The 15488-nt window shown below is 36.9% G+C and overlaps 1 protein-coding gene across 1 annotated transcript; it reads right to left on the reverse strand.

Moving 5' to 3' along the window:
* Positions 1-9186: 9186 nt before the first annotated feature.
* On the reverse strand, positions 9187-15269 carry LOC128731252 (homeobox protein abdominal-B-like). Its single transcript, XM_053824358.1, has 5 exons — positions 14843-15269; positions 14236-14423; positions 13932-14091; positions 9479-9690; positions 9187-9381 (listed from the first exon to the last, which is right to left on the reverse strand). The coding sequence occupies exons 1-5, from the start codon at positions 15252-15254 to the stop codon at positions 9187-9189; spliced, it is 1167 nt and encodes a 388-aa protein (XP_053680333.1). The 5' UTR covers positions 15255-15269.
* Positions 15270-15488: the final 219 nt, after the last annotated feature.

Below are 15488 nucleotides of genomic sequence, written 5' to 3' on the forward strand. Positions count from 1 at the left end.
TTTGCTCATTACGCTAATAATAAACCTGCATAAGCATGATCCATCCATTACTCACAATCCAGCTGCGACGCTTGCGAGCCAAAGGCATGTCTAACTGATGATCTTAAGGAACTTCAAGGCGTATGGGGGCGCTATTTCTACTCGCTTTGAATGCGTTTCGTATCCAACCAATGATCTTTTAAATACGATATCACAGATTAGCACAGTTTTTCTTCACTCGGTTCAATGCACGTCAGTTCACTACTTTTGCGAATGAAAACTTTCGCACTTAATTGCAAGTGGGATGGTAACGGCCACATGTCGATTAGATCGGATGCAGAACAAGAACGAAGCCATCCACCTTCGTCACATGTCGAAGAGGCGAAGGGTGAACTGTCACAGACACATTCGAGTCATCATTCGCCTCCACCAGTATCACACATAAGCACACGGGCTTGCAGTGCACCGCTCAAATGTCACATCAACTCGGTCGAACAATAGGGTGAAAAGGCCGAAAGATCGCGCTGGTTAAAGATGGTTGACTGCTGCTTGTCGGCAAACTGTTCCATCCCCTGTCCGGCCATGCACCGACGCACAGCGCACAAGTTACAGCGGAAACACACAAAGAAGTGCGCAAGTATGGCAGCTCCTTTCCTAGCATGGGATTTCAAAGTGTAGCTTTGAGGGGTGACAAAATGAGACAACTGCCCTTACACTGCCACACGAGAATGAGAGAGTAGGCGCTAAAGCAAAAGAAAAAGATGAGTTTTCCTATTTCGAAGGGAGCGCAGCAGCAGCAGCAGCAGCACCCGCTAACACAGCGCAGGATGGAGCAGGCTTCGCAAGGGCATAAAAGATAACAAAATACTCCGATTGGGTATCCGAACGTAAATTATAACTTTTTATTAGATTTCTGACGAAAAATATAAACGCTTCAACGATGGTTGCTCGTTTGTCAGGAAATGCTTGTTTCTCGCTCTTTCGCATGCGCGCTGCCTTTCAGGCGTTCGAGCCGCGAGCGAGTCATGGGCGTCCAAGTGTGCTGTGGCGTTGTCAAGGATTTGCGTCGCCGGCACTGCGCCGCCATCGTAACTTCTCGTATATGTTTGATGTAAAAGAGCAACTGCACAGCCGCGCATGAAAGAGAGAAAAAATATGAAACACGAAACATTCAGGCTCGGAACACTTTTACGCCACAGCAGGGTTGTGCTATGTTACAGTTTTATTACAATTTTTATTTTATATATCAACTCCATGGCTGCTCCACCTTCTGCTCTTGCGCTTCACATTTCATTGAAGACGCTATTCATCCTTTTGCTACTGTTATTTCGAATGGATATACAGCTCAAGCCTAAAAATGTACAAAGTAAAAAGAACCAATGCATGAACTTTTCTGTAGCATGTATAATGCATAAGAACTTATTTTCTAATATAAAAGTTCTGAAAAAAAAACGCATAAGTATTATGCGGCTAAATTGGTAATCAGGAATTATTTTATCTAGCTTACATAAATATTCTAAACTATTCAGTTTACTAGTTCTCCAGGGACCAATTACAACTTATACAACTAAGCTAGAAAAATGAGTTCATCATATTTTGAGTGTCATTTTAGGTTTTTATTATCAATTCTATGTCGTTTGTTAAGCTTTTTTATCATTTCACCACAAACGCACCAGCTTGGAACGTTTCCAACGCTATGAGTTGTTTAAACACTATGCTTATTATTCAATTCAGCAAACAAACTTGCTACATATTCTAAATAATACGTTTTTTAAAACGAATCTCAATTTCAGTTTTAATATTGTTCATCTGCGCTTCGGGTATTTGATTGGTGAATGCTAATGACTTCATTTCTTAATCAACTTTTTGTTCTACCATCATTACTACGATTACTTCTACCAAGTTCCGACGGCTATTTTTCACGCTTTTCGGAGACCCTGATGGTTTCATCAGCCAACCAACAAATACAAATTGAGATTTAAATGTTTATATTAATGACAAAGACAATAGCGATAGCAATCATTTTGTCGTCTTTTTTCCCCTTTGTCTTCATATTGGCTTCTAACTCTTGACATCAAAAATAATATTGATAGTCAATTAACGACATATTTTCTCAAAGATGTTATTTTCTCAACTTGATTAGCCATTATCGAAAATAGTAAACTAACACTACCTCCTACTACGGATCATAGATTTTCTAATAGTCTTCACATGTTTCTGACAAAAAGGCCGACATTCTCGACTCGGTCATTTATGTTGGAGTTCAACAATTCTTCAGCAACTACTTTTCAGTGAGGGTTGAAAATGGGAGTGTCAATGCAAACTGTTAGAAAGCAAACGGGAGTACATAAGAGTAGAACGAAACTGAATACCGACCCCTACTGTGTATTAAGTGCGTCCAAAACGATACTTTCTTTCAGCCAGGAGAAAAGAGAAAGTAGGATAAAAGCTTTTTTTCTGTTACGACTTTGTGTCAAAAGAAAATCATCAAATCCTAATGAAGATATCACTCAGTCACAGCTGTTGTTCTACGAGGCCAAGGAGCGCCCCGTTATCAATACATCAACACGAATAACAGAAAAGCAGTATTATTGCTCTTTTTCGGCGCATTTATTTTTTCACTGTAACCGTCTCCAACACCGAATTTAATTTCACCAATGAAAAGACTATGCACGCTTTTATCTGCTCTGAATCCCCCTTCTGATATTATTCTGGCGTTAATTGATTTGTTGAGTGACGAACAAGAGTCACTAAGTTTGTCAAAATGTAAAGTATAAAGCATTTTTTTGTTGATTTTCGGATATTTGTAGTTGTACTATCCCTTAACCTTAACGTCTTTCTAGCAACGTGCTGTAAAATTTTGAGCAAACGACAACCTTTTATTTGTTATTGAATTTGTCATTTGAATTAAACTTCCTTAAGGTTGGTTTTCAGTTATTTTGATTCGAACTTTTAATTATTATTTCAAATTATTTTTTTATCGAAACTAGACTAAAGCAAAATAATCAAGAAGTACCAACATGATAACTGAAGTTGAGTTGGAATTGTATGCCTAGCTTTTTACAAAAGCCTACCTATTTTCATGTTCCTTCCGTAAAATTATTGAGAGTTCCAATATATCAATCTTCTTCTGCTTCCTCCTCTTCTAAAGTAGCGCAATAATTGAAGTACGTTCAAGTCTTGTTTTGTTAAGGCTTTAATTGACATATTTTTTAACCATTTAGAAAATTGTCTGTTCTGCGTACGAAATATGCAAACTATATATTTACAATCATATCTATTATTATAGCGATGAGGAAAATATGAATCATAAGTTTAGTTTTTAAAATAGGAAATAGCAAAACATAATCTTTTTTTGAAAATTACACTTGAAAATCATAATATTTAAAAATGTAGAGGTTAATACATGTACATAAATTTATCACGCTTAACATAATTTCCAGTTCTCAAAATTGAATGCTAAGTATATTCATTTTTAGTATAAAATTTTCAAACAAATTTATGTAGTCTATAAATGTTATCTATGAACATTGATTGAAATCATGTAGTGTCCCTATAAAATACATTAGGATTCAGAATGCTGTATAACTAAACCAAGTATTTTATAAATAAGCTATTTAACAATGGTAAAATCGCTAATGGGACATTTATTGAATAAATTGGCATAATTTTACTTGTGTATGACCATCAGTATCCAGTCAAATATATTTCAGGAACAAACACTGTGTGTTCCTATCATTTATTGAAATTTTGCGCAAAAAATTCTCATTATATTTTCAATTTGCTTATATTTGAACTTTATCATTACTTTATTTTGATAATTCATACACTTTCGTTCGAATCTTTACGAAACTGCAATCGAAAAATCACTAGTTATATGAATCACAAGATGCCGTCGGTATCGCTCACCGTTTCGCCCGCTACAAACGGTAATCAATTGGGAAAATTTGATATTTTGTTTCTTTACGTTTATTTGTCTTATCTATACTAAATGTGTATTTTTTTCATTTCTACATCTATTAAAATACACATGATCTTTACCGTTACTGATGAATAACACACGAATTTTATATGCAAAGTAAAATAAAAAGTTTAATACATATTCGTTTGAATTAAAAACACATGCAACAGGCAACCACTTTAAGGCACTTTGTTATATCTATGAAAAATTTTTCAACGACTTCAATCAAATGAATGAGTGTATTGGTGATAAAATGTAAGCAAATTCATATAAAAATTGGAAAATTTTATTCCCTTATTCATCCTCTGAGTACCATTTTCTAGAACCACCATTTTATTTCACGCCTGCAAATTCAATTACGAAGCTGAATGAAAATTCATAATGCCTTTTTTACGCGAAACCTGTACGAAACGGATTGAACTTATCATTACAATCGAAACAACTGCAATTGTTTTGACCTAATGTATCTTTAGTGACGCATTTATATCGAAATGCAATCAAAAAATTATGAAGGTTATTGATAACAAACAGTACTTAATTATGATTATCATTTCTTTTCAAATGTCACAAAAATTTTAGTTTTCAAATCATCGCAAAAATTGCAATGAACTATTGTTTTACAACAATAACAAAATGAATTATTATTTTACATTAATCATAAGTATCCTATAAACGTTTTAATCATAGAAACATGAGATCCTATAACTACATCAAAATTTTTACCAAAGCTTATATCGTCAAATCAAGGATACAAATAACCAGTATATATTCAATAATTTATCTTCTATTTGTGTACACCAATTTACCGCCCAAAAAGCTATGAGGGAATGTGTACACCAAAATAACCGCCGAAAAGCTATGAGGGAATGCATACGCCTAATTGGCCAGATTCAAGGATGGGAAAAAACGGTCCACCGCGAGCAGTTTCAACTTTTCTTGGACCGAGACCGCTAAGCAACTGAGGCGCCTAATAAACAATAAAAAAAGTAGGTAAGTAACTTTTTCCTTAGAGCAGCATTTGCTAGCAACATTTTTGCAGTGAAGAATGCCAAGACCTCTAGAACAGTGATGTCAAACTCATTTTGGTTTGCGAGCCGGGTTGCAAACATAACTGATCTTGCGAGCCAATTTCGGTGTTGAAAAACATACCCAAGTATAGTTACGCGGTACGTGGTCAGTTTGTTTAACATGTATGCCCTTGAAGAATAATTGGTGATAAAGTGTATCGAATCTTTGTAAATTCAGCATCCTAATCATTCATCTAATTAACAAGGATGAAATAAAAAAATAGGGAAAAGCTTTCAACAATTCCAATGATTTTCATTTTGATTTATTTTGAAATAATTTCAGTATAATTTTTGTTTAATATTATTCTGTGAAAAAAAGTAAAGTTTTGTAGACTCAGGATAAAAAATTTAATAGCCGATATTTTTATTGAGCATTCTGTTATCAATGGAACGTAAATTGATTATTAATACCATTGATAGGGTGAAACTGACTTTACTCTAAAATCATTTTTGGTATTTTTGATTCTGAAATTTTTTTCTCAGAGATCAGTTTACGAAAAGTATTATCAAATGTCAGATAAGTATCAAAAACAACAAAAAATAAAACTTTTGTATTGCAATACATTTTTCTTTCAAGCAGTTTACCTCTACATAAAGGCATGTTCCTATGGACGGTAGATGGATGAGGCGTGCGTCATCAATAATATAAAATTGAACCAAAATTCCACGTCATTTTACCTGTTTATCATTCATTTAGTATATTAATACGTTTATTTTCAAAGGATTATACTAAATCTATTTCAAATTACAATGGTTAAAAGAAGTGTAGATAGTATTGCCCTTCCCGTCTTTATCAGCCTACAGTTGTCGATTTTCAGCGCTTGTCTAATTCTGTTCACCTTGCAACATCGACCATCACTAACACATATGTTTTACATAATCTTTCAATGTATTGAGTTTTTGCTTTGAGAACTATTTTATTTTTCTCAGATGTCTATCCATTTTTGCTTTTGAGACCTCTGTTGGAAATCATTAATTCATTCTAATATTAATGTCGGCGTGAAAAAGTGCGTGGCAAAATTGTACGTTCATATTGGAGTCTGTTCTTTCTCATACCGAAGGGTCCTAAAAAAATTATGATCCACTGCACTGATGTTCAACATTTTGTGGATTTTGTGGAGGACGAACTTAAAATGAGAGATAAAAATCATGCAGACAATGAAACTTAAGAACAATAACAGAGAAAATTACTCAAAGAAATCAATACCGTCTGATAGCACTAGATAAGCGATCTGTGCTGTTGATTCAAAACTTGCAGTATATGCATCATTTCACTTATGTTTGCATGTTTAGGAATCCTAAAGAAATTCGTATGAGAGGTATATTTTGAAGTAATGTATCTCCAGAATGTCACTTTTTTTCAGAACTAGCACACTCCAATTTAAAACATTTGTGTATTGAACCACGTTTCACATCGCTTCGGTACGTTTTCTTGAACATGTACTTCTGTTTGAACTATGATCCATCAACAATATTATGCCACTGCATATTGGCCTTGATTGTGAATGTGCGTGTTAAGCCATTTTAACCAAGAACCACGCTAATAGACTCTGTTAAACAGCCACTACCATGCATACATTAGATTCATAATAGTCATTTATTTTCCCTTTTTTAGAACTACAATATTTAACACTAGTGATGCATTTTCATTCGCTCCTCGGTTGCACAGGAATTTTTGGCTTCCTCATTTGTTCTCCAGCACTGTACAATGTACGAGATATTGTATATGCATTTGCATACTTTCTTCTTCATTTTCAAACTATCATGAATGTCGTTTATCATACTTTTGATCTTATTACAAAAAGGTAGTAGAGTCAAAGCACTATGCCAGATTTCGCACTATATTTACAAAACTATTATAAAATACATAAATAGATGCCATTACAGCGAACTGGAAATTAATCAAAATAATAACACACTTGCATTTTCCCGGAGTTGATTTGATCTTTAGTCTTTAGTTTATGCAGGAAACAACCATTATTATTCTATTATGAGCCAAAACCATCCAATTTTATCGTTACGTCTAATTAATAAAGTAAAATTAACAAATATGAACTGACTGCTGTAAAGAAAACAAACAATCGCATTATGAAATAGTACATTGAACGATAACAAACCGCTCTGTAAAATTAGCTCGTGTTTTACTGTGACACAACCGTAGCCATCTAAATCCGAAAACAAATTTTTGAAATCCCACAAGCTTTCAACGATCCCAAACGAATAATGAACTAAACCACATAAAATAACTCGCACCGTAGTGAACATAATAATTTTTCTCCATCATTTTGCGAAGACAGAAATTTGCCAGACCAAACAGGTTTCATTTTCACACATCATCACATCTTGCATGTAGAAAAAGTACATATTCAATTACAGATTTATCAAAAAAAAATATCTTAAACGCCGAAATAAGGACTTGTTTCATAGTCTCGTTCTCGTGCCACCAAAACATCCAGACAAAATAAATGTTCGAACGCTCATATTATAAAGCTACTACTTCAGATCAACCAATGCAACGAAATTGCAACAATTATTGAGCAAAAGAATGAATTTTGTTAAAATAGCCCCACCACTTGAAGTGGCGTAAGCAGAAAATTAATCAGGAACGACAGTATTAAATTAACCTTCATTATTTGAATGCTTTTTTATACTAAAGAAACGGTTACATCCAATAATAACTCTAATATCAACTCAAGACTACTGGGATATTTTACGATAATAATAATAATCACATGCATTTCAGTCCCTTTTCGCTCCTGTTTTTTCTCTCTTGGTCTCCCATTCGCTCTTTTCTTTACAGCCCGATAGCATATACTCTCAATATTACATGTTTGTGATGTTGTATTGTTTCGTTCCTTTTGCACTTAATTTATTACTCTTCTTCTAAAACATTTTCAACAACCAAAGTGTCCAGAACGCCTTTGCTTTGAACCTTAGCATCTGCTCCAATTGAACCTTAACTTCGAGCGAGAGAGAAATTCATTTCCATCAAGTGTGATTAATGTTTCGGTAGAGAGAAAGGTTGAAATACTGTCAAAATATTACTAACGCTGTTATTATTATGCATAAGTTGTTTTTTTTTTTCTTTCTTTTTCGATGCTTCATTTTGCTCCTTACATTCATAGTTTTAAGTTACGTTATAGATAAAGTTGCTCCTTAATTCAACTCCAATTCATCTTACGTTTTCCATTTCAAATATTCCTTGTTTCTGTACGACTTAAGTAACTTAGAAAAGGAATCTTTTTAAATTTAAATAGTTTATTTTACGAAACTGCTCCTTCATCTAATCCCTGTTGCGGTAGTGCTCTAGCATAGACAACAGGGCAGATGTAACCTATTCTTACGAATGTCAGAAGCAGTTATATCGCTGGTAATTGTTTTCATAACCAGTTTGATTCTCTAGTTTACATTACCTCGTTCTAAAGTGGATGAATTCGTTAAAAATTAGCGTTTAACCCCTTGAACCTTACATATTAAATATCCCCATTATAGCTCTCTCATTTTGGACTTTTCTCACTGGCTGGACAGCTTACAATTATTTACTATATACAACGATCCATAGTCTCCAGAATGTGATCTCTGCAAACGCCGTCGACACAAGCGCATTGGTGATAAACAAACCGTTCGGTGGATGCCTTTTTCTGGTTCACAGAGCTCTTCGATGCACTTCCACTCAGCTCGTATGTTTTATATTCTGGAAAATTGGTGGCGTTTTCCGCTTACATAGGTATTTGTTATTTGTTCAAAAACTTCCTTCCAGTTACGTATTAGCTTCGCCATCGACGGCTATTTTGACATTGATTCCGATCAGCCGTTCTTAGCATCACGGTTCACTTTAAATCAGTGCGAATGATGATAATTCACCAGATGCGGGTGAGGAACGTGACTGCACACCGGTGTGGTAGGGGTGTCACACATCTCCACTTTAAGCTGATCACCGTCGTTTTGATGAGGCGTTTGATGAATCAGATGAGCATGAGCAGGATGATGGTGTGGTGGTTGTTGAGATGGCTGTTGTTGCGTTTGCAAATGTACTGACGCCATATTTAGATGGTGCGGCTGGAGCGCATGCGATTGCTGAAGAGATTGCTGTTGTTGCTGCTGCTGCTGCTGCTGCTGTGGAGTCTGTTGATGAGGTTGGGTCTGAGACGGTGGTGGCTGTGAATGTTGCTCCAGAGGTCACTGATGCATCTTGCTACCGTGGAGCGTAGGCATGCCCAGGCCAAGGCTTAAATGATGCGGATTGTGATGTGCCTGTGGCTGGGAATGACTGTGACTGGAGCTGTTGTTACTACTTCCGCTGTTCGCTTGCGCAGACTGGCGCTGGCTGTTCTTTTTGTTCTTCATACGTCGATTTTGGAACCAGATTTTAACCTACGCACAGAGACGTATACACGAATCATTTCAAAAAAGAGAAGAAAGTTAACGATTTGAAATTACCGGTTATCTAGAGCATATTTCATGCACCTACCTGTCGCTCAGTCAGGTTGAGATTGCGAGCCAACTCCCATCGCTTCTGCTTCGAAACGTACGCGTTGAACAGGAACTCTTTTTCCAGTTCCAACGTTTGGAACTTGGAATATGGTTTTCGCTTCTTCCGTACGGTTACGTTTCCTGTCCATTCGAGCGGGTTCGAGGGCGTACAGGAACCAACACCACTTACACCGACAGATAAGCTGGAACCTGGCCATAAAGTAACAATAAAGTTTATGAAGAGCTTTGATGAAAAAAATGATTTGCTGCTACAGTAAATAAACTTATTTAACAGCACCCAAACAGAGACAATTGGTCTCGTTAAATCTCAAAGCAACGGCAAGAATCGAATATTTGTGTACGAGGCAACAGATACCAAAACACAAAACAAACAAAACACCTGTATTCGGTTTATTCTTCTTATTTTGCTACGATTTCAATCTAACTCTTCCAACGATGTAATATGTCCATTTTTTAAACACATACTTTAATCATTAACGGTAAGAGCAGTTTAAGCACTGGTCCAATGTCGTAAAGTGTCCTGATCAAGCCGCGTCACTTGTGGTTAGATCCCAACTCTCCCTGAAGACTACAGATTCCGACATTCACTGTTTCAAGCTTACTAAGTTTCAAAATTTAGTTATTTTTGTCTAAGTTTTGTTCAAATTGCAACACGGGCTATGGTTTTGCAATGGATATATCAAATAATCAGGGAAATCAGGTTTAGCACTAGGTCATTCAAAATTAAGTACACTAATTTCGACTCAAATTCAGCCACCTCTTGATGTCACATGCTCCCAACACGTGATTTCACAACAATTATTTAATATCATTTTAGATTGGTTTCTGAAAATAAATTCTTCATAATATTTAAAAACATTTTATAACCGTTTGCTTTATACATATATTCCTATTGATTGAATAAAAAAAATTAAATTGATTCCAACAATTTTTTATGAAAAAATCTAACAAAAAATTCAAAACGAATTATTCAAACTGTTTTTTTTTACAGTTTTTTCCATCAATTTATGCAGCAATCTAGAAAGAAGTCCAAAGCATTTTCCGTATTCCGTTCAATACACGTGACAAACGGGCAAATATGTAACTTTAGTATTTTTACAATGTTTTAACCATAACTGAATGGATCTATCTCGGGTTTTAGCGTGGAGGTCATTATATTGAAGCCGATAAGATTTTTTTCATAACCGTTACTCAAAGCCAATGTGACAGAAAATGTTGCTACCTTACATGGTTGCAAACTAGTGAAAAAACAAAATAACTTGAGATAGTATGTAGTTTTCACAGCACATTACACAACAAATATGAATGAATCCGACTGCAAGTTGTTATGGAACGGAAAAAATTTGCACAGCCAATTTGGTATCGATAATGTCATAAATCACCAACAAAATCGAATGTCACTCTCTTAAAACTATTATTCTACAGATTTATTTTGTAGAGTTTTTTACCGTACTATAATGATAGATGTTGCTTCAATTTTCACATATCCATTCACATTTGTTCATCTTTGTTTTAACCACTTTAACTTCTAGCTCATTTATATCCATACGGAATCGATTTATACGTAAACTAAAGTAATTGCATTGATTGCACTTGTATCGACACATATGATTTGTTTTGTTCTATTCCATACAAAGTGCATGTTATTGGAATTTTTTAAGGTCATGAATGGATAGAGACAAGTTTCTCACGCACTATACATTCACCACCCTGTCCTTGCCTCCATTACTCACGTTTTTTTTCATTTGATTTGACTATATCTATTAAAATATATCTGTTCAAATTTTCCACTTAATTTCAACATATTCAAACATGCCCATCACATGCATGACACTACTCTTAACTGCTTAAGCTGTAGACTCCTTGAGGTGTGAACGATATTCTCTTTCCCATCCATTTTCTTTATAGACTCTTAGCGACGTCATAAATGGTGCATAGATAATTAAAATTAAACGCTGACATTAACACCAAATACTCAGCTCTCTGTAGGTTTACAGAGAATACAATACACATCAATGATCGCAAACAAAACATGGAGGTGCAGCTGGCAACACGCAAGCCATGCCATTTGACTACATGAATAAAACAGCTCAAACAGGTGTTTTCTCTTTTAATAGAATTATTAGCGCTAGTTATCGTCAACATTTATGAGATCTATAAAAATAACATCCCCATAACCGCCATCATTATCATCATCATTATCATTTTCGTGCAATATAAACACGGTAGCGGATTTAACGTTATATAGATCGGTGATATCAAACCATTCATTTTTATGCTCTACTTTTATTGGTTGAACTATTTATTTAATTATTCCATGGGAAATATCGACCATACTCCCTTTGCTGCTACATGCAATGCAATATGCAACGAGCTTAGTTCTTTATGGCGTAAATAGTCAACAGTTATTGCGAGTATGACACAATTGTACTGAAAATTGATTTGTCATCATCCAATCATTTTACACGTGTAAGTTACAGCTTACGCAACTCTCTCTATCATACTGAGAGCGTAATGAATTGCTGCAAAATATTATACGTCTAATGCAATTTAAACATTTTGCATTAGTCTCTTTCAGTTATCATATGCAATAAAAGATAATAGATGCGTAATGTAACGTACATGTTTCTTACCCTCATACCCTGTATATTGTTATTGAATTAATGCATAAAATGAAATCTTTCCGAATTGTTTCCAATGGTATAGAATTGATACGTTACTTAAAAAATCGTCTTTTTAATTGATGGTTATACTAGATTGTGATTGAGACAACAGTCATGCAAGCCCATCTTCGGAAACGCTGGAAAACAGTGCGCTGGATTTTGACTAATAAATATTTATTCACATCATCCTTGCTTTAAACAGCGGAAATGGCTGACCATTGCCATGTCGTATCACTTGGCACAATGCTGCCAAACGTCTGGTTTTCCTTGAAAGACCGTACCGCATCCGACAAATCTTGCTCATCGAACACTGGTGTAATGGTGTGAATGCTAAATACTGCCGATTGGCCTATGCTGTAAACAATGTTTTTTCACCCGTTACGGGAATTGGTACGAGAGCCTCCATTCCTAAACAACACAAAAGGTTCCGGAAGGTCCCGTAGATAAATAAATACGAAAGAAAATGAACGCCATCTGACCGTTACGCGTTACGAGTTGCCACCAAGGAACCTGTATGAATGGAAAGGATGTTTTTCTTAACTGGAATCCAAAGTTCACAACTTTCAGAGGCTTCCGCGCGTCAAGCGGCTTTCGAAAATTTCTTGATGCGATGTATAAACAAGATCGATACCTACAGACAAGCCGGCTAGCCTGTCCTCGGCAAGCGCCTCGTGGGATGGTTTACAAGCTTGGTTGTAAACAAAAACATGTACCTCACGCGTCAGAGAGTTTGTTTATGGTTTGCGTAGCGTGGTCCACTGGTAGGTTCTTTAGGAAGTCAATAAAATCAGTACCATTTCCCTACCTCGTCTCGTATTAGGTAGTCGTTGAACTGTACTGTGGTAACTGTTTAATTTTTTTTTTTTTGCAAAAAAAGGAGTTTTGAAACGATAATTCTAATAATTTTATGATACTTATTAATGAATACAAATTGCTCGTTGCTTCTTGTTATGTTTTCGCTTCTTATGTTTTATCTTTTAAGCCCAACTATCATCTTGCATAGTTTAATTATATGCACTCTCTTTCAATTTCACGTAGCACACGTTGACCAAGTTCTGATTAAAGATAGGGTAATCGTCTCCTTCTATTGGAATGTAATGAGTTTCTTTGCTCAAATGCGCAAGTCCTCAAAGGAGTACAAAAGTATGCTTCTTCGTTAGGAAGCCCGTATACTATCGCACCACAGGCTCAACAGAACGAAAAAGAGCGGGAGCAAGTAATAACAGCACAGAGAGCAGGAAAGAGAGAGAGAACAGAAAAGAAAGAGACTAGTAACATACGTAACGGACGACGGAAAGAGATGTATCGAACGAAACAAAAGAGATAGATGATACTAGCATGAGAGACTAGAGAGCTTTAGCCAGCAGAGAGTGAGAGAGAGAGAGATCGATGCAAATGTATTACTACTGCAAACTCTTCAAACGATCTAAACATTACTTCAGCTTGCCTTTTAACCTCGAGTACGGAGAAATCCTTTCGCAATAATTGCTATAAAACGATTAAACGTTAAGCCTACAAAGAACTCTTCTCACACGTCTTGGGGGCTGTACTAAAATCTCCCACCAACATTTGCTCTTGTTGACAACAGCAGTTTCAGGGATTTGTTTAACTCTTTTTCACACATGATAAATTTGACGAGTCCCAAGTGTTGACTAATGATCCCGATCGTTTTTGTAATATTCTTCAATGCACCATACATACTGATGGTACAGCTTTTTCCTTACGTTCATTGTTGTGTATGCAAATATATGATTACTTGGTACATACCAGGATTAGGATATGTTTCGCCGGAGTAAGATCTTAACCCAGACGAGTTATACGACTCATAGCTGGACTGCAGTGAAGGTGGATCGCCAGTGACTCCTCGAGATCGCTCCGCGGATGCTGCTATATACGCGTCCGGCTCGTATTTTGGATAATACGGGTGCTGAATAAATTGTGATATTAAGAGAACGAAAAAAGCTATAAGACACAAAACCATCACTTTGGAACTACGCAAGGACGAATAGGCCCTGTATTGGATTGATGGATCACTAAATAAGACACACAAACGGTGTTGTCGTCAACTTACTGGTTGAAAATTGGCTTCGGTTGGGTAGCTTGGGTAGTACATTGGCTTGATATCTGTTGCAAGCGCGTACGGCGGATACTGGGCATGGTAAGCGTAATCAGCCGCCGATTCGTTACCCCACGGATACGAATGTCGCAGCCGAGAATCCGTATCGAATGCGGGACGTTTTGCTGGTATATGAATAGGACCTATCATTAATGGTTGCAAATGGATCGCAGGAAAGGGAGTATTCAACGAGGCAAGATTTTAAAAATGGAAAGGAGAAAAAAAAAACAAACAAAAATAAACTTACAAACAATCGGAATTTGAAACATCATAAGCAAATTATTGACGTGCAATGAGTGGGTGCTACTATAATTATGTGTGTTCATGTGCGTGTCTATGTGTGTACATTATGTGCTTGTTTCCGAGTGCTAGTGCTTCTATTTTCACTGATCTGAGGACCGTAAGAGGTTCATTGAGATCAGGAAGCAAGATTGAGTACTAGGTCTGGGATATACGTAAAACAAGTAAAGTGATTGAGCTCACGTTTTTGCTCTACAAGGTGATGAACATGATTCTAAATAACTACTAGTTCGAAGACATCTATCACACATTCGACATTTACCTGATGGCTGTGAGCTTACGCTTCCCGGTGATTCGCTAGCAGCGGAAGGAGGTACGATTTGGGTCGCAGCCGATACAACAGATCCAGCGCTGCTCTGCTGCTGAGAAGCGTTCGAAGAGGAAGTGTTCTGTGTTTGCTGGCCTGCCGACGACTGCTGTGCCTGCACTTGCTGTTGCTGTGCCACGGCTGCTGCTGCCGCCGCCGCTGCTGCGGCAACTTGCTGCTGCTGCTGTTGCTGCTGCTGCTGCTGCTGTTGTTGCTGCTGCTGCTGCTGCTGCTGTTGTTGTACGATATGATTGGCAGCACTGTTGTGGCTAGCGACGTTGTGCAGGGAGGTTGGAGGACTACGACTACCGACACCAGTTTGTCCTGTCGTATCCTCGCCATACATCGCCGCTCCGACCGAGTGCATCGGATGGGAATGCTGCCCCCACCAGGCCCCGGCAGCAGCGTGCGACCCTGCCGTGACATCGTGGGGATCGTGATATATTGCGCACGCCAGGTCAGAGGTGTGGTGAGGATGGTGGTGGTTTAGCAGAGTGATCGTAATTTTTGCGGTTTTTTACGAAACGGTACGAACAATAAAAAAGGGATAAGTAACGGCGAACAGCAGCGTTGTCGCTCACAAAGGCACTGACACACTCGC

This window comes from Anopheles nili, chromosome 2 (genome assembly GCF_943737925.1).
Source record: "Anopheles nili chromosome 2, idAnoNiliSN_F5_01, whole genome shotgun sequence".
In the NCBI taxonomy this organism is placed as follows: domain Eukaryota; kingdom Metazoa; phylum Arthropoda; class Insecta; order Diptera; family Culicidae; genus Anopheles; species Anopheles nili.

Excerpts from the sequence above, each read along its gene's own strand:
- LOC128731252 (XM_053824358.1), bottom strand. The coding sequence starts at position 15,254 with ATGCACTCGGTCGGAGCGGCGATGTATGGCGAGGATACGACAGGACAA. Across the intron at positions 14,092-14,235 it reads CCGAAGCCAATTTTCAACCA|CACCCGTATTATCCAAAATA; the intron begins GTAAGTTGACGA and ends CAATTTATTCAG. Across the intron at positions 9,382-9,478 it reads TCAACCTGACTGAGCGACAG|GTTAAAATCTGGTTCCAAAA; the intron begins GTAGGTGCATGA and ends CTCTGTGCGTAG.